General features: G+C 48.8%; 1 protein-coding gene and 1 long non-coding RNA gene across 4 annotated transcripts; both read left to right on the plus strand.

Annotated features, from left to right (window-relative positions):
* Positions 1-1,142: 1,142 nt before the first annotated feature.
* LOC129391826 (uncharacterized) lies at positions 1,143-13,400 on the plus strand. 3 transcript variants are annotated; one of them, XR_008616556.1, is made up of 4 exons: positions 1,143-1,226; positions 2,632-2,712; positions 5,167-5,366; positions 13,312-13,400. It is a non-coding gene; the product is annotated as an uncharacterized lncRNA (long non-coding RNA). The 3 variants fall into 3 exon arrangements; XR_008616555.1 differs by having other exon boundaries at positions 5,241-5,366; XR_008616557.1 differs by lacking the exon at positions 2,632-2,712 and having other exon boundaries at positions 1,145-1,226.
* A 465-nt stretch (positions 13,401-13,865) lies between these two features.
* LOC129391825 (sodium/nucleoside cotransporter 1-like) lies at positions 13,866-18,556 on the plus strand. The gene is made up of 4 exons (XM_055082458.1): positions 13,866-15,575; positions 16,597-16,815; positions 17,944-18,042; positions 18,205-18,556. Exons 2-4 carry the CDS (start codon positions 16,806-16,808, stop codon positions 18,318-18,320), a joined length of 225 nt encoding a protein of 74 aa, XP_054938433.1. The 5' UTR covers positions 13,866-15,575; positions 16,597-16,805; the 3' UTR covers positions 18,321-18,556.
* The last annotated feature ends 6 nt before the right edge of the window (positions 18,557-18,562 follow it).

The following is an 18,562-nucleotide window of genomic DNA, read 5'->3' on the forward strand; positions in this document are numbered from 1 at the left end:
GGCGAGCGGGGGCTCCTCTTCATTGCGGTGCGCGGGCTTCTTATTGCGGTGGCTTCTCTTGTTGCGGAGCACGGGCTGTCGGGGTGCGGGTTTCAGGAGTTGTGGCACGTGGGCTCAGTAGTTGTGGCTTGCGGGCTCTAGAGTGCAGGCTCAGTAGTTGTGGCGCATGGGCTTAATTGCTCCGCAGCATGTGGGATTTTCCTGGACCAGGGCTCAAACCCATGTCCCCTGCATTGGCAGGCGGATTCTTAACCACTGCGCCACCAGGGAAGCCCTCTTTTTTCATTTAACAATTTATCTTGAAAATCATCCCCAAACTGCTCATAGTGAGCTTCCTCACTCTTGTTCCCTGACTTTGAGTGCACCACTGCACAGCCACACCACAGGTTATCAAACTAGTCCTCCACTGAGCGACATTTAAGCTGTTGCCTGTCCTTGTTATTATAAGTCAGACTGTAACAAGGAAGTACGGGGCAGGGAGCGGGAGGCCCTGGGGAGAAGGAAATGGACATGAGGAAGCTTTGAAGGAGAAATTGAAGAGGCTTGGAGTAAGTGAAAAGCAGTCATAAGCCTGATAATAGGAAACAGGGTGACAGGAGGAAATGCAGGTGGCTGGTCCACAATGAGTGTCATTTGGAGCTCACTGGCACCGAGTGGAAGTAGAACACTAGAAAGATGAGGGCCTCTGATTCAGGCCCGAAGCACAGGAGGGAGGTTAAGGCCAGCGTCATGGGCCAAGGATTGAGCTCAGGGTGGAGGACGGACCCTGTGCTAGGAAGGTGCTGGGCCCTGAGCCAGCTCCCAAAACCCTCACAACAACCTGAGAGGTAGTCACTTTCTCCCCATTTTACAGACAAAGAAGCAGGTGATAAAAAGTGGTGGACTCAAGTCCTGCTTCTCTACCACAGCCCAAGGGATGCCTGGGTGGATGGTTAATGTTTAGAGGGGAACAGAGAGGACAGCTGCCTCCAGAGAGGCCCCATATGCTATTTCATGCACTGAATTCAGAGTTTCTTCCCTGACCCAATCGGGTCTCTGAGTGGCAAGCCCTTGGATGAAGTGGCTGTTTGGGGTCTCCGAGGCCCTGCGTGGTACCCTGCCACCTATCTGCCTCTAACCCCAGGGTCTGTGCTCTTTGCTGGCAGGTTTTGCCCATCATTGTTTTCTTCAGCTGCACCATGTCAGTTCTCTACTACGTGAGCCTCATGCAGTGGGTGATCCTGAAGGTGAGTTCTCAAGGTCCCAGCCCGGGCCCTCCCAGAATCACAGGCTGACAGGAACCACACTCTCCCAGAATGCCTTGCTCCCAAGCCCACACCCTCCCCAAATCCCCTGCTCTGAGGGCCTGGACCTTCCAGCATCCCCTGCTCCCCAGCCTCCTCTCAGAGTCTACTACCAACCAAACAACTTGTCACAGAGTCTCTTGTCACGCTACTAAGGAGAAATGGCACCAAAATCCAGTGGGGTCTTTGGGGGAGGGAAGTTTACAGAACTGGGGCTGCATTGAGGAGAAGTGTTAGGGGAAAAAATAATTTATACCAAAAAGATCTTGAGAGCAGTGGGTCACATGGGCCAGACTTAGCTGATATAAATGTCAAATCCTGTGCTTATGTTCATAAAATCTGCTGCACAGAACCAGGATGCAGGAGACAGCATTGGACAGCATTGGACGAGAGATTCTGAGGTTTTTAGCTGATTGAGCTCAGAATAAACCAGTATCATCAGGCAGCTGCCAGAAGTGCAGCCTGTGGTTATGTTAAGAGTGCACAGTGCATGGCGCAAGGGAGACAATTATCCCCAAATCTGGAGCATGTGTTCAACCAAGGGGCTATGACAAACTGAACTATCAGTGGGTTCAGTTTGAAAGGGCCTGAGACCATACCTTCCATAGAATGGCTGAAGGAAGTAGGGATAAAGGGCCGAAAAAGAGAAGGCCAGGGTGAAGAAGGTTACGGATAGGATTCTAAACACTTATAGAAGGTTAGGGAAAAGGCAGCCTGAGAGGTACCTGCAGTGGAGAGAAATTCCAGGGAAGCAGATTTCATGCTGATTAAAAGAAAGAACTTTTTAATACAGCGTTTCCCAAAGCCTTTTTACAAAACTCTAGTTTCACAGCAAGTTAATAAATGCTACTAGGTAAAGGGATCCCATGGTCAAATTATTTACTTTATTTTATTTTTGGCCATGCCATATGGCCCAACCAGGTATCAAACCCGCACCCCCTGCAGTGGAAGCGCAGAGTCTTAACCACTGCACCGCTAGGGAAGTCCCTTGGTCAAATAATTTTATGAAGCTAAGCTAGACACCAGGCTAAACAAATTTAAACAAGTTTTGTGCAGGACTTCTCAGAGCCTTTAATAAACTGGTAAGTATTGGTCATCTCCAAGGTGTGTGTGTACAGCAATTCTCAAATATATTTGACCAGGGAATCCTTTTTTCATGGATGGTAAGCCCCCATCAATGGAGGTGTGGAAGGAGAAGATGAATGGACCTTTGGGGAGATGTAGGTGAGGGAGTTCTACCTGGGTTGGGAGTTGGAAGGAAGACTTTTAAGGTACTTCCACCCCTGACTCTCTCTGTCCCTGGGGCTTGCTGATACCAATCCACAAAGAGCACCCTGCTTCCTTCTAGATCTCCTGGCTGATGCAGGCCACCATGGGTCCCATGGCCACGGAGACCCTGAGTGTGGCTTGAAACATCTTTGTGAGCCAGGTCAGTAGTGCAGCCTCCTGCCCTCAAGGAGGGTGGGTGCCCTGGGTCCCTAGAGCTCTGATTCAGTCAGCAGAAGAGCCAATCAAACCTTCTCCCAGGGTCACTAAAGGCTGCTGCCCTAGGGATGCTCCATTTGGGGATACACTCCTTGCCTGGGTCATGCCAAGGAGGATAGTATCTCCCTGGCACCTCCTACCACCCTAGGCCTAGGCTGTCTTCATCAGCTTAGAGAGTCACAAGTCCTACAGATGGAGTCCAGTGTTCTCCTTTTATACGTGCAGAAACTGAGGCTCAGGGCTGGGAATGCCTTGCCAAGATCCCACAACAAAAACCAGGACTTAGAATCCAAGTCTTCTTCTTCCTGGCCAGGGTTCCTTCCACGATATCAGTTTGTCTTTTTTTCCCCTCCCGCTTCCTGAAAATGTATTTTCCAATATAAGTGTGACTCTGAAGGGACTATTAGTCCTGAGTCCCATTCAGAAGGCTGGACCCTCCTAGAGGTAAGACTCTGGTGACTGTTCCAGAATCCTGGCCCATCTGCCCAACATGTAAGTCACCAAAAAAACATACTTGCCAAAGTATGCCATATTTCACTGGGCAGTTTAGGAAACTTTGGAGAATATTTGCATCTTTTTTGCTATGATGCAAGTGTGTTGATTTCAAAGGTTGTTTTTTTTTTAAAGCCAGTTAAGACAGATGTGCTCTCAGATAAATAGTCCAAAATCCCTTAGTTGTTCAAAATGAGGCAAAAGAGAAAAAGATATTTCAGTATCAGCATTTATTTTATATAAAATGCTGTAAATGTAATCAATGGTTTTTGCTGAGAAAATACAAATCTTAGGTGAATGTGACACGATAACTGGAAGAGCTCCAAAGGCGAATTAACTTTTGGGGGGATGGGGAGCCTTCAAGGATTAGTGGCATCATTTCAAGCTCAGTGTTGGCAGGCCTGGGCCCTGTTCTCTTCTCTGGCCACAGTCTGTCCCCAGAGGATTGCCCCAGCCCCATGGCTTAAATACTTCCTCTCCCCTAAACTCCAGTCTGATATATATCCAACTGCCCCCTTGACCCTCCACTTGGATATCCTTAGATAATTTACTAGGCAAGTCCAAACAAGCAGAGCCCTTGATTCCCTCCCTGAACACACCTGCACGTCTCCAAGACTTTCCCTCCTCAGTAAATGGCAACGTCTTCGGTGAGGTTGTTAGACAAAAATCGAGGAGTCATCCTTCCTTCCTTTGCTTCCCTTGCTCCCAGCTGCATCCAGTCCATCAGCAAGTCCTGCCAGCTCTGCCCCACATCACATCCCAGACCTGCCCTGCTGCCCTTTTTCTTTTTTTTGCTATGATCCACACTTGTCTCTCACCTGGACACCACAATCACCTCCTCTCTGTTCTCCCTGCCACCATTGCTGCCCCTACCCATCCTTCACACACAGGCTGGAGTAGCCCCTTATTTATTTATTTATTTAAATTATTTAATTATTTATTGATTTTTTGGCTGTGTGGCATGTGGGATCTTTTTTTAAAAAAATTTATTTATTTTTGGCTGCTTTGGGTCTTCATTGCTGTGTGCAGCTTTCTCTAGTTGCGGTGAGCAGGGGCTACTCTTTGGTGCGGTGCATGAGCTTCTCATTGTGGTGGCTTCTCTTGTTGCAGAGCATGTGCTCTAGGCATGTGGGCTTCAGCAGTTGTGGCTCGCGGGCTCAGTAGTTGTGGCTCATGGGCTCTAGAGCACAGGCTCAGTAGTTGTGGCGCACAGGCTTAGTTGTTCCGCGGCATGTGGGATCTTCCTGGACCAGGGCTCGAACCTGTGTCCCCTGCATTGGCAGGCGGATTCTTAACTACTGCGCCACCAGAGAAGCCCAGCATGTGAGATCTTAATTCCCCAGCTAGGGATCGAACCTGCGCCCCTGCATTGGAAGCGCAGCGTCTTAACCACTGGACAGACAGGGAAGTCCCCTGGAGTGGCGCTTTAAAAACCCAAGTCAGATCATGTCTCTGCCTGCTGAGGTCCACTGCTTACCCTGCCTTGTCCATCTGCCTTCCACCTCCCCAATCTCTGTCCCTATTCCATAGCACAGTCTGGAACATAGTATGTACTATAATTATTTATTGAATGAATAAACGAATGGCTCCAGGCTTCCCCACGTGCCCTGAACTAAACACGCCATCGAATGCCCCAGTTCCTTTCTTTCTGGCAACTCCCATGGCTTCATTAAAAGTTCAGGCTTGGAGTAGTGTGAGGGGCTTAGCTGGGTGCCTGGACGTGGGAGGCACTTGACACAGGGGAGCATTATCAGGCCCAAAGGAAGGACTGGGGGTCCTTCCACAGAGCTGGGCTGATGCTGAGGTTCAGAGAGGCTCAGCCAAGTATAGACTTTGGTCCTCACCCCACCCTGCTGTCTCTTCCCCTGGGGTTCCCCAGCCCTCACTGTGACCTGCTCACTCCCAGGTGGAGGGGGTACGCCCCAAGTGCCCGTGCTAGCCTGACCAGCTCTGCCTGTTGGACATCTTTCCCGTTTGCAGACTGAGGCTCCTCTACTGATCCGGCCCTACTTGGCAGACATGACACTCTCTGAAATCCACGTTGTCATAACCAGAGGCTGTGCCACCATTGCCGGCAGCCTGCTGGACGCCTACATCTCCTTTGGGGTATGTAGAGCCCTCCTGCTTGCTGAAAACCAAGAACCCGAAACCCACCTTGTGGGAGCCCCACACAGCTCCTGGCCAGAGCGACCTGGGGTCTTCTCTCGTGGGCTACGTCCTAAACCAGGGCCGCTGTGATGGTGGGAGGAGAAGCTTCACCTGAGTGAGGCAGGCCAGGTGGGCTGGACCATTTGGGCTTCCCACGTGGCCAGTGGGAGCAAAGGTTTCCAGTGTTCTGCTTACTGAGGCAAAGTGCTATAAGTGTTTTAAAATCCCCATTTCAAGGATGAGGAAATTGAGAGTAAGTGAGAGGCCCAAAGCCAGGATTTGAGCCCAGACCTGTCTGACTCCAAAACTCAGACACACAGTCCCCCACCTAGGCCATCCCTGGAGCTTTGTCCTACAATTCCCACACCCCATCTTCCCACCGCCTCTCCTTTACACCCTCTCTGGGCACAAGACCCCTCTCTACTCCTAAATTATTACTTGGGCAGCTTTCTGAGCACAGTACATTTCTAAATCAAATTCCAGTGGTATGAATCGGGCCCTTAAACCAATCACACTAGTGCATGGCAAGCAGAGATGAATCTTCAACGTGACCCCTCCCAAGTGCCTGGTAATAATGCATTACATTTGTGTAAAACACTGGACTTGTTTGTGTTTTCACATGCAAGTCTTTCAAGATCTTAATTTTTCCCCCCTTAAATATCGAAGAAATTCTCGCTTCTTACAGAAGTGAATAAAGTAAAAAACAAAACAAAACACTTCACTCCCACTTCTCATGGATAACTGCTCTTACTAGATGAGAACGGCAGGGCTCAAAGTGTCCTCAGTGGGCCAGCAGAAACAGCTTCACCTGGGAACTTGTTAGAAATACAAATTCTGTAGACCTGCTGAATCAGGAATGCTGGGAATGGGGCCCAGTGTCCTGTATCGTAACAAGCCTTCCAGGTGATTCTGATACTCGCTCAATTTGGGAACCACTGACAAAATATGTCATTCCAGATATTTCTGTGTAAAAAGTCATTTAAGTACATATAACTGAATATACATATACTTGCTTTTTTTTTTTTTTTTACTAAAGATGAGGTAATTCTATTCACACTTTTCTGCAACTTGCCTTTTTCTTATAAAATTCTGAGCATGACATGAAATCTGAACGTGTAAAGGAAAAAGTTGACAGGGCTTCCCTGGTGGTGCAGTGGTTGAAAGTCCGCCTGCCGATGCAGGGGACACGGGTTCGTGCCCTGGTCCGGGAAGATCCCACATGCCGCGGAGCGGCTAGGCCCGTGAGCCATGGCCGCTGAGCCTGCGCGTCCAGAGCCTGCAGAGCCGTTGCTCTGCAACGGGAGAGGCCACAACAGTGAGAGACCCGTGTACCGAAAAAAAAAAAGTTGACAGAGCTAACTAATAAAAATTAAAAACCTCTGAAAGGTAAAAAATCACAATTTTTTAAAAGTTTAATGTTTGATCAAGAAAGAAAAGTTCATAAATGATAAACAGATATTCAAGGTCACTGATAAATTAAAACAATAATAACTTATGTTTCTTCTCAAGGATATGCAAAATTTTACATGCCTCTAAACAACAAGGCTGCGGGGCATTCATATACTCTTTTTTTTTTTTTTTTTTTTGGCTGCGTTGGGTCTTTGTTACTGTGCGCAGGCTTTTCTCTGGTTGCGGCGAGCGGGGGCTACTCCTCATTGCAGTGTGCGGGCTTCTCATTGCAGTGGCTTCTCTTGTTGCAGAGCACGGGCTCTAGGCACACGGGCTTCAGTAGTTGTGGCACTAGGGATCAGTAGTTGTGGCTCGTGGGCTCTAGAGTGCAGGCTCAGTAGCTGTGGCGCACGGGCTTAGTTGTTTTGCTGCATGTGGGATCTTCCCGGACCAGGGCTCGAACCCGTGTCCCCTGCATTGGCACGCAGATTCTTAACCACTGCGCCACCAGGGAAGCCCCATATACTCTTTATGGGAGTGTAATTTGCTCTAACCTTTTTGGAAAACACCTATCAGTCAATTTTAAAATATTCCTCTTTGATCCAGTTCAGAGTATTATGATACAGAAATATTTTCACAAGTGGTCAAAAGATGCAAAATTCCAACATTATTTGTAATAGCAAACAACCCAAGAAACATAAATGTAGAGCAGTAAGGGAATGAGCTGGGTAAGTTCATCCGTGCAATGCACGGTCACTCAGCCCCTAGGGTGAGGTGGGCCTCCGTGCGCTGGTTTGGAGAAGGGCAGCCTGCCTCTCCCAGGGCCCAGGCTCTCCTGATGCTGTGTCTGAATGGGTCGGGGGATGAAAGAATGACCAGCACTGGTCTCAAATTCCACATGTCTTTCTCATCTCTTTCCTTGAGGATATGGCCAAGGGGATGAGGTAACCTGCCCCCCAGTCCCTCCTTCCCTCAGCACACCTGGGCCACACCAGGAGGCTCAGCTCCGCATACCCACAGAGCTGTCTGGGCAGGATGGCTGCTGCCTCGTGACTTTTCAAGAAGGCCCCTTGCACTCTGAGGCTTTGTCTTCTCCGCCCGGCACCCTCCACCTAGAATTTTAGAGGTCATCTGGGTTGCATCTTTTCTCACCAAGGCCTAGGAAGGGCCCATCAAAGCTGATGCATGCCACCCCCTCCCCCATACCTCACCACCAATTGATTTTTTTTTTTTTTTTTTTTTTTGTGGTATGCGGGCCTCCCTCTGTTGTGGCCTCTCCCGTTGCGGAGCACAGGCTCCGGACGCGCAGGCTCAGCGGCCATGGCTCACGGGCCCAGCCGCTCCGCGGCATGTGGGATCCTCCCAGACCGGGGCGCAAACCCGGTTCCCCTGCATCGGCAGGCGTACGCGCAACCACTGCGCCACCAGGGAAGCCCACCACCAATTGATTTTGGAAGGAATTTGATATTTCAAAAATGAAAACTTGAAACTTTGTTCCTGAAACTTTTTTCATGGTGGCGTATTGGGGGAGGGGTTGCCCTGCTATCTTCGGGACTTAGGGCCTTTAAATGTCTTAACCTTGCTTTAGGTCCCACAAGCCAGTTAAAAGAATGGTATTCTTTCTATCGCATAAGCGTAGTTGCCATTACTTAAGACTAAAGTACTGGAAGAACTCTCTCCCTTTTCCACAATCGCCGTACAACTCAGCCTCCTTTCTTTGCCTGTCTCAGGGCAGAGTCCAGGCCCAGCCCCAGGCAGGTGGGCCTTCCCACCGAAGGAGCCTGGTATCCACTTCCCTTGAGCTCTACAGAATGTGAACAGGCCACCAGGATCAGCCAAGTGGCCGCGGGTCTCCATCCACAGCCTCTGGTACGGAAGCTCCAGGCTAGTCCAACCTTCCTTCCCTCCTCCCCTCCCGCCTCTGGATCTGCCCCCAGGCTGGTCACAGAGAAGCTCTCTTCTGCCCCCTCCTGGCTCTTAGCTGCCACTACAGCAGCCCCCAGGCTTCCTCCCACAGACCTGCCTTCCCACCCTCTCCCCTCTCTCCTTTCACGCCCTCTTCCAGGCAGTTCCTCACTGTATCTTGGGCTCTGCCCTTAGCCCCTGAATTCCAAAGAGAATCCCCCCTTTCTCTCTCCTCCTTTCTCTTTGATGCTCAGCTTCTGGCTGCCTCTTCCCTGCACCCCTCCTATTGCTAAAATCTGTATATTTCTAGACCTGCGCTGTCCAACACAGCAGCCACTAGCCACACATGGCTATTAAGCCCTTGAAATGTGGTCGGTCTGAAATGAGATCTGCTGTGAGACTTAGCATGGAAAAATCAAATAATATATTTTATTGATAAGTTTTACATTGATTACAGGGGTAGAAAGATAATATGTTAGGTATATTGGGTTAAATTAAATATATTAATGAAATTAATTTCATCTGTTTCTTTTTACTTTTTTAATTGGCTGCTAGAAAACTTAAATCACAGTTGTGCTATATTTGTATCAGACGACACTGGTCTAGACCTTCTCCCTGGTCTGAGGTCCCAAGTGTCACTTGACTGAATCCTTTCACTGTGACCTCCACATACATGTCCCTTTTCAGTGTGTTTCCCAAAAACTCTAAGGTAGGCACGAGCTCTCTCTGCTAAAACCCCAGAAACTGGTCTCCCTACCCACCCCTTTGGTTCAGGATCATTATGAGAAGAGATCCAGATGTGTGCCTTGGGCTGTGAACACAGGATGGGTTGAGGGGATGGCCAGTGATGTTTCTCAATCAACTGTGCAAGAATGGGAGCCCCTGGGACAGGGTCTGGGAGGCCCAAGCAGGGCCAAGTAAGAGTCAACCACATGCTTAGTTTCTACATCTGTAAAATGGGTGGAATTACTGCCCACCTCACAGCAGTCTAAGAATTAAATGCCATAATAAACAGAAAACACCTCGCAAGGGACTTCCTTGGTGGTCCAGTTGTTACGACTTTGCCTTCCAATGCAGGGGGTGTGAGTTCGATCCCTGGTCCAGGAGCTAGGATCCCACATGCCTCACGGCCAAAAAACCAAAACATAAAACAGAAGCAATATTATAACAAATTCAATAAAGGCTTTTAAAATGGTCCACATCAAAAAAAATCTTAAAAAACAAAAAAACACCTGACATGGTGTTGAAAAAGTGGTCGTTCTTTCTCTGACATATTAGGGTCAGAAGTCCAGCCTTCTCAAACTGGCCCATTTTATGCTTTGGAGTGTCTGGATTTATTTCCTTTCTCAGTAAAGACCTTTTTGAAAGTTCAAATGGATGGCTCCTACCCTCTATCCCTCTTCACATAAGACACCTTTGGGTAGAGGAAGGAGGGCCTTGGGCAGGAGTGGGCCCTGTCATGCTGGGACAGAAGGCATTCCTGACCTGGTGTCTGGAGGCAGCGCTGGGGAATGTCATGGCCCTGAGGCATAACTGGCTGCAGGGAGGCCGTGTGTGGGCTGACCCAGTGCCCCCGGGAGCCCTGCCAGTGCAGGACTCAGCCCTTTCCAAGATGAGCAGGAAACGACTGTCTGGGGCATTTGCGGCAGTGGCCACGACTGGCCCATTCAAAGGGCAGTGTCCAAGAATGTGCAGGCTGTGCTCCCCACTGAGACTTGAGTTGACAAACCAGATGTAGCCTCCAAGCTGGAGGAAGGGGGAGGGTCCTGGCTGGTGGCGGGAAAATCCCAAGATTCCAGATGTGGTATTGTGCCCGCTGGAGCTGGGCGGCTGAGGAGGAGGCCAGCAAAGTCCCAAAGCTTGGCCTGGAAAGTCCAGAGAGGACACCTGCCTGAGGCTGGCTATTTCCATGAGGAGCAAGGACTGCACACCCAGTGGCTGTGATGGGGGCGCGTGGGAGGTGGGTGCTGGAGCTGTTACACATCTTAAGGGGTTTCTGCTTACCGCTGAAAAGAAACAAAGGGGCTTTAAAAGAAGAAGGAGGAAGATATTACAAGGGTTTCAGAGCCTCAGAGGGTCTCTGAGGCCTGGTTCCTCATCAGTAGTTCCTGGTACTTCCATGGGCTTCTTTGGCCCTCTGCTTTATTCGCCTGAACATGTAGCTTAAACTTACCTCTCCTCCTTTTGTTCCTTTTCATTTAAAATTTTAAAACTGCAGTTGATTTATTACAAACTTTAAGAAGAAGTCTATTTTACTTTTCTGCTTATAAAAACAGTATATATCATGTGGACATTTAGAAATATACAGAAAACCTGAAAGAAAAGAAAATCACTCTGGCCCCACTAGCCAGGGACAGACAATTGGTTGACATTTCAGTGTATTTCTTTCTGATCTTCTTTTTATGCATAGTTGTGGAGTTTGTTTTTTTCCCTATCATTGTGATTATGCACAATAAGCAAGGATGCAGGCATTTCTCCACATTATTGTGAAGCCTTGGTAACCATTGTTTTTGATGGCAGCTTGACAATGCTTAGCCATCCCCTCATTGTCAGATGTTTGGGTTGGTTCTAATTCTCCCATTTGGTAAATAACACAGTGGTGAAAAAGTGTTCCATCTCTGTGAAGAGAACAGGGAAGCAAAGGGTTTGGGACCACAGTGAAGATGAAAATTCAGGAAGGGAGAATTCCAGGGGTCTGGTAGCTCCATCATCTTGCTGTGAGGGCTTCTATAGCGTGGCTCCAGGAGACCGACCCAGGGTCAAAGGTTGGGTGTTGTATGTTGTAGGGGCAGATTTCCTTAGAAACAGCTCTCTGACCACAGGAGTAGAGGTGATGGGCTGCCTTGAGGTGGTGAGTTCCCTGCCACAGTAAGTGACAGGAAGGATCCTCTAGAGGGAAGACTTTCCTTTACTATGAGGTCAAATTAGGTCACATCTTGGATCCATTCCAACTCTCAGGTTCTGTGAGCTTTGTCTGAAACCATCACAAACCCCTCAGCCAATGATGAACCAGCCCTCAGATCAGTGGTCAAAGAGAGATAGCCTAGAAGGGGAGGAAGAACCTTGAACTTGGAGCCGAAAGACACAACGGGTCTAATTCCTTCCTTTCCTTTATTTTGGGCAAGTCATATTTAACCCTTTGGGGCCTCAGTTTCCTTGTCTGTCAAGTGGGATAACAGTACTTGCCCTGCCTAACTTCCTGAAGTCCTGGGGGAGGTGTGGGAATAGAAGTTTCTGTGCATACAGCCTGTGACCCTCTACACACAAAATGTATTACTATTATCAGTGACAGTGACAGCAGTACCGATGATGGTGATATACCAGCGGGGTAGAGTACCATGTCTCCCTGCTGCCCTGGGCCACACTTCTTGGCCTCCACATTTCCTGACATCTCTCTATAACCCTCATTCTCACTCTTGCAGATCGATGCTGCCTCCTTAATTGCTGTCTCTGTGATGGCTGGCCCTTGTGCCTTAGCCCTCTACCCGGAGGTGGAGGAGTGCAAGTTCAGGGGTGAGGAAGGAGTGAAACGGACCTACAGGTGAGCACAGCAGGAGGGTCTGCAGAGAGGGGAGTCGGGGGGGAGGGGCGGAGACAGGAGCAGAGGTAGGGGCAGCAGCAGGTCCTATCTTCTCTGCCCATCTCTGTCTTTCACCAAGCCCAGCCCACCTCCCCTCTCTCAGTGCCCTGGTCGCAGCTTCACCTGTGAAGATATAGACTCCAGTTCTCGCATCTTATTTTCCAGTCTCTGACCAGCAGGAAACATGGCCTAGTCAAGGCATGGGCAAGTGACCTGTTTCTTGGGGATGTGCCTGGTGTGTGTGTGTGTGTGTGTGTGTGTGTGTGTGTGTGTGTGTGTGTGTGTTGAGGAGGGTCGTGAAAAGGTTCCACACCACTTTCTCTACATGCCTTGAGGTCTGATCCCCAGGGTCAATCGCATTGACATGTTGAGCACTGTCCTTGATTTCATTCACCTCCTAACATCTCTTTATCATAGTCTTAGCAACCTTTGTGTAACATTTAATTCTTAAAAAATGTTGAAAGACACGACTTTTGACAAATGTGCTTGTGGATACAACAGGCATCCCCAACCGCACAACTTCCTGAAGGTCTAGAACAGCACTGCCCTAGAGAAATATGAGTCACATCTATAATTAAAATTTTCTAGTAGTCATCTCTTAAAAAGTAAAAAGGTGATTTTAATAAAATGTTTTATTTAACTAAATATATCCAAAGTATTGTCATTTTAACATGTAATCAATATAAAAATTATTAATAAGGTATTTCATATTCTTTCTTTTTTTTGGACTCAATCTCTGAAATCTGGTGTGTATATTTGCAACACATTTCAGTTCAGATCAGCCTCCTTTCAAGTGCACAGAAGTCTCACGTGGCTAGTGGTTTCTCTCTCGGACAGCATCTGTGCTAGGAGTCTGGGTCTTATCCTAGTGCTTGGGCCAGCCTCTTTCTCTCTCTGGTCTCAGAGGGAAAAAAAGGACCACTGGCTCTGAAATGCTCTGTCCAAGGTTCCTCTTTGAGCCTGTAGGGTGGGGATCCCTGCTGTTTGTGGAGATAGGCCAATAATGATGGTTCCTCCTCCCATCAGCAGAGATGCTCAAAACCTCTTAGAAGCAGCTAGCAGTGGGGCCGCCATGTCCGTGAGGGTCATGACCAACATCGCAGCCAACCTGATTGCTTTCCTGCCTGTGCTGGCCTTCATCAACGCTGCCCTCTCCTGGCTGGGAGACATGATGGACGTCCAGGGGCTCAGCTTCCAGGTACAGTTCCGGCCACCCACGCAGCCTGTGGAGGGGGTGGTCCTGGTCAGTGGGTGATGGTGGGTGGACACCCACAGAGCCCAGGCCAACCCCAGTCCCAGCAACTCCTCTTGCCTCATGCCTAGGCTCATCTGCTCCTACATCCTGCAGTCAGTGGCCTTCTTGATGGGCGTGGCCTGGGAGGGCTGCCCGGTGGTGGCTGAGCTGCTGCGAATGAAGCTGTTTCTGAACGATGGGCGCTGAGGAGTGGGCCGGTTCCAGGAAGCAGTGGATCTCTGTGAGTGTACCTATCCCCTCCCTGGGACAGGGCGTGATGCAGCGGCTCCCCTGTGGGCCCGGCTGAGACAAACTGAGGGGCTGCTCAACCTCCCACATCCCATTGCCCTGGGCAACAAGACAGCTTCAGAGGCCATCTTTCTCAAGGCCTCTTAGGAGGCTGAGGTTGAGAAAGAGCCCCGTTGGAGGTATCTGAGCTCCAGCTGTAGACAGGCCACCATCCTGTGCGGCCCTGGGCCAGCCGCAGCACCTTGCCTCTTCTGTTGGAAAACAAGTGTAGAACCTGCCACGCCTACCCCGAAGGAATGGATGGGAGCATCTAATGAGCTAAGAGAGTAAAACAGGGAGACCTCACTACCACATTCATCTTCAATATATGGGATTCAGTTCAGGGGTTGGTTTCTTCTGTTAAGACTTATTTATTTATCTATCTATCTATCTATTTATTTATTTAGTTGCAGCACGCAGGATCTTCATTGCAGCACGCGGGATCTTTATCTTTAGTTGCAGCATGTGGGATCTTTTTCTTTAGTTGCAGCATGTGGGATCTTTTAGTTGCGGCATGCGAATTAGCATGCAAAGTCTTAGTTGAGGCATGTGGGATCTAGTTCCCCGACCAGGGATCAAACCGGGCCCCCTGCATTGGGAGTGCAGAGTCTTAGCCACTGGACCACCAGGGAAGTCCCTGTTAAGACATTTAAAAAAAAGAAAAAAACTATAAAAGCTTTCTAAAATGAAACTTTCTAAAAGAATAACAGCTGTATGTAACATGATTGAGAATGACAAAATTACCCATCATCTTATCATCCCAAAATTACAGCTATTATAATATATAATTATAATTAATTATATTATAATAAATATAATAATATAATATATAATTCCATTATTTGGCTATTATATACAATGCTGAAATGAATAGCTTTTTGCACAGAACTTCTCCCTCCTCTCCGAGCATTTCCTCAGGAGCTTTCCCAGATGTGGGATGACTGAATCACATGGCACGGATCCTCTTGTGGTTGCTGCCAGTATCTTTCCCAAGGGGTTGTAACAACTGAAACCGCCCCAGCTGTGCCTGTGAGCATTGATTTCACCACACACTGAACAGGGCTGAGTAGCCTCTTAAAAAAAAAAAAAGTTTTGATACGTTAAGGGGCAAATAATAGTTCATTGTTTTCATTTGTTACTGGGTTACTAGGAACTTTTAACATAAAATTTTTTTCTTGCCTTTTAAATTATTTTTTTAATTGTAAAGGAATGTACTCTTTAGCTTAAAAAAAAAAAAAGTTTGTATGGAGTAAAAAGCCCAGGTTTCCCCTCACTCCTCATTTTCCGCTCCAGTATCACTCCCTTCTCTAGAGATAGTGGGTAGTATGTGCCTTCGGGATCTTTTTATTTATTTATTTATTTTTAAATTTTTTTTTTTTTCGGTACCCGGGCCTCTCACTGTTGTGGCCTCTCCCGTTGCGGAGCACAGGCTCCGGACGCGCAGGCTCAGCGGCCATGGCTCACGGGCCCAGCCACTCCACGGCATGTGGGATCTTCCCGGACCGGGGCACGAAGCCGTGTCCCCTGCATCGTCAGGCGGACTCTCAACCACGCCACCAGGGAAGCCCCAGGATCTTTTAAAATGAACTGCATTCCTTCAGCAAGTATTTGTTGAGACCTCTGAAGTGCCAGGCCCTCTGCTGGGTACCAGGGATAAAAAGGGGAATTCGACAGACATGGTCCCTGGTGACATGGAACTTACACCTAGTGAAAGAGACGAGCAAAACACAAGAAAGCAAAGGAATAAAAAATTTGAAAACCACAATCTGTGGTAAGTTCTATGATGGAAACAATAAGAGGAAACAGGGAGGGGGGTCTTCCATGACTGGGCCGGTCAGAAAAGGCCTCCCTGAGAGTGGTTATTAGGCCAAGACTTGCAGGGAGGAGGAGGGGCCAGGAGAAATTGGGAAGAGCATTCTAGGCAAAGAAAGAGGTACATGCAAAGGCCTTGAGGTTGAAAAGCACTTGTTTGGAGAACTGAGAGGAGAGCAGTGAGGTTAGAACAGGTAGTAATTGTAAAAGAGAGTGACACAGGCCCAGGAGCAGTAGGAAGTTACTGAAGATTTGACTTTTGACATTTTAAGATTACTTGGGCGGCTTGGGAGGGTGATTGTAGGTGAGTAAGCAGAATGCAGGTACCTTAATATTTTTTCATCAATTTGTATAAACTCTGTATGTTATAAAGATATTAACCCTTTTCTGTTACATTTTCTACATATATTTTTCCTAGTCTTTTTTTCTCCCCTTCATTCTGTATTCAGGGATTTTTTTAAACACAAAATTTACACCAAATCTTTGCATTTCTTCTATAATATCTAAATTTAGAAAGTTATCTCCATTCCAAAAATCTGGCAAGGGTTAAATTCCTGAAACAATATGGTGAAGTAGTTAAAATCATGTGCTTTGGAGTCAGACAAAACTGAGTTCAAATTCTGACACAGCTGCATTTTTGCTGTGTGAACTTCCTCAGTCACTTCTGTGAGCCTCAGTTTGTTCCTCTCCAAAATGAGAGTAATAATATTATTTTGTAACAATAATAATTATTCTATATTTCCTATTATTTGATGTTTAAAATATTAATATTTATCTGCTTCAGTGATTTAGAATTAATTTTTTATATGGTGTGAGGTATGGGTCTAAGCCCATCTTTTTTTCCAAATTGTTCCATTTTGGCTCTTAACACTTCTAAGAAATTACACAACCGTTCAGAGCAAAAGGGAAGGAGAATTACCTTGCTTAAATACCTCCCCTGTGCCTGGTACTTCCTGTATATTAGATGATCTTTCTGACAGTCTTTCCAGGCAGCTACTATTATTCCCACATTCCTGATGGAGAAACTAAAACTTAGGAGGCTATCGACTTGCTCAACCTGAAATAGGCCGTGACAAGTCTGGAACCCAAGCCGACTGGACTCTGAATCCCTCCCTCTCTTCACTGGGCCACCGTCCTGTTCTTTGGGCATGACAGCACCTCAAAGGACCTCAGCCTGAGCGCATTCTCCATGAACAAAGGTGCGGGACTGCAGCATGTCGGGAAGGGCTGTTCGCCCACTGCTCCTGGGTACAGGGCTTAGTAGGGCCAAAGTGAGAGGACTGGGCCAGCCTGAATCATACCCAGAAAGGCTGGTAATTAAGGAGATTCAAGGGCAGATGAGGAGGGGGCTCTGTTTGTGAGGTAGGCGTGCATGGCTGGGAAAGGGCAGCACCGAGCGCTTCAAAGGTCAAAGGCACATAGGCAGTGGGTGAAATTAAGGCCAGGGTACAGGGTGGTTTGAGCAAACTCCCATCCCACCTGAGGGAAGCCCCTCCCCGCTTATCTTCGGTCTTCTCAGGTCAGAGCAGAAATACGACGTTTGCCCTCTGTGGATTTGCCAACTTCAGCTCCATTGGGATCATGCTGGGAGGCCTGAGTGAGTCCTATAGGGGCCTCTCGGCATCCTGGAGAGTCGGGGACGGACACTAGTCCTGGCTCTGAGACACTTCTTGGGGATCTGTAGGTCTCAGTTCTCCCATTAGTCTAAGGCAGAGCCTGAACAAGGTGGCCGTGGAGCTTCCTCCCAGCCCTGGCATTTCATGATTTCTCTGCTGCTGGGGTAGCCCAGGAGGTTAGCACCTTGGCTTTGTAGGCCAAGCCTGGCTCAGGGCTCTGGGGAGGGTCGGGAGGTGCGGTGGTGACCTGCCCCCTGAGGCTTTAGTTCCCGTACCCACAAGGGACAGGCAGGCCTGGTGGGGCCTAGGGAAGAAGGCTCTGCACAGCTCTCAGCTCTTTACAGAAAACATATCCACCCCCTGCAGTTTCCTGCCTGGTGGTATAACCATCCCGTTTTGCTGAGTCTTGCAAAAGTGAATGATGGCCCAAGTCACTCAGCTAATAAGTGGTTGAACCTGTGTTTAATCCCAGGTCTGCCTGACTCCAAACTCACGTTCTTTTCCTACACTTGCCACTGATGGCATGTGGGGAGGTGTGGAGTGCTACCTAGGGGCCCGAGTCAGGCCAAGGAGGACTCTCAAACTCAAAAGCATCAGGAGGACAGCATCTGTCCCTCTGGCCCCCCAGAAGAGAAATGGGTGTCAGCAGATGCAGCCGGAGGCAGAGAGGCATGCTGAGTCCTGGCCCTGAGCACTCCTGTCCTCTTGCAGCCTCCACGGCCCCCCAGCAGAAGGGCAACTTCTCCCAAATCATGCTCCGGGTGCTCTGCACGGGGGCCTGTGTGCCTCTGGTGAATGCCTGCATGGCAGGTGAGTGCAGGCCTGGTGGGCTCAGGACTCAGAGCCCTGATTCTCCAGCTGGCCCTGGTCCAGGGCCAGGCAATGGGGCTCTGGCCTCTCTGGAAGTCCTTGGGTGGGGTTGGAGGGTAGTGAGGGGCTGGGCCCTGCCCACCAGCTGCTTTCCCTGCACAGGGATCCTCTACATGCCCCGGGGGGCTGAGGTCGACTGTGTGTCCCTCCTGAACACGACCCTCAGCAGCAGCAGTTTTGAGGTGTACCAGTGCTGCCGCCAGGCCTTCCAGAGGTGAGAACCTGGGCCGTGGGGCAGAGGGACCCTGACAGTGATGGGGTGCAGGAGGCCTAATTTCCCAGCGGAGGCCTTTGGCACCAGGGCAAGGGATAGAAGTGTCATGGCTGTGGCTGATGTGACCAAGGGAGGAGGAAGTGGGTCTTGGGGACCAAACTTAGAGATGAAGTTTGGACCACAGACATGGAGCAACTTCTCCAAAGTTGCACAGCCTTTAGTGGCCAGCAGAGCCAGGCCTAGAGC

This window comes from Physeter macrocephalus, unplaced genomic scaffold (assembly GCF_002837175.3).
Source record: "Physeter macrocephalus isolate SW-GA unplaced genomic scaffold, ASM283717v5 random_128, whole genome shotgun sequence".
Taxonomy (NCBI): Eukaryota; Metazoa; Chordata; class Mammalia; order Artiodactyla; family Physeteridae; genus Physeter; species Physeter macrocephalus.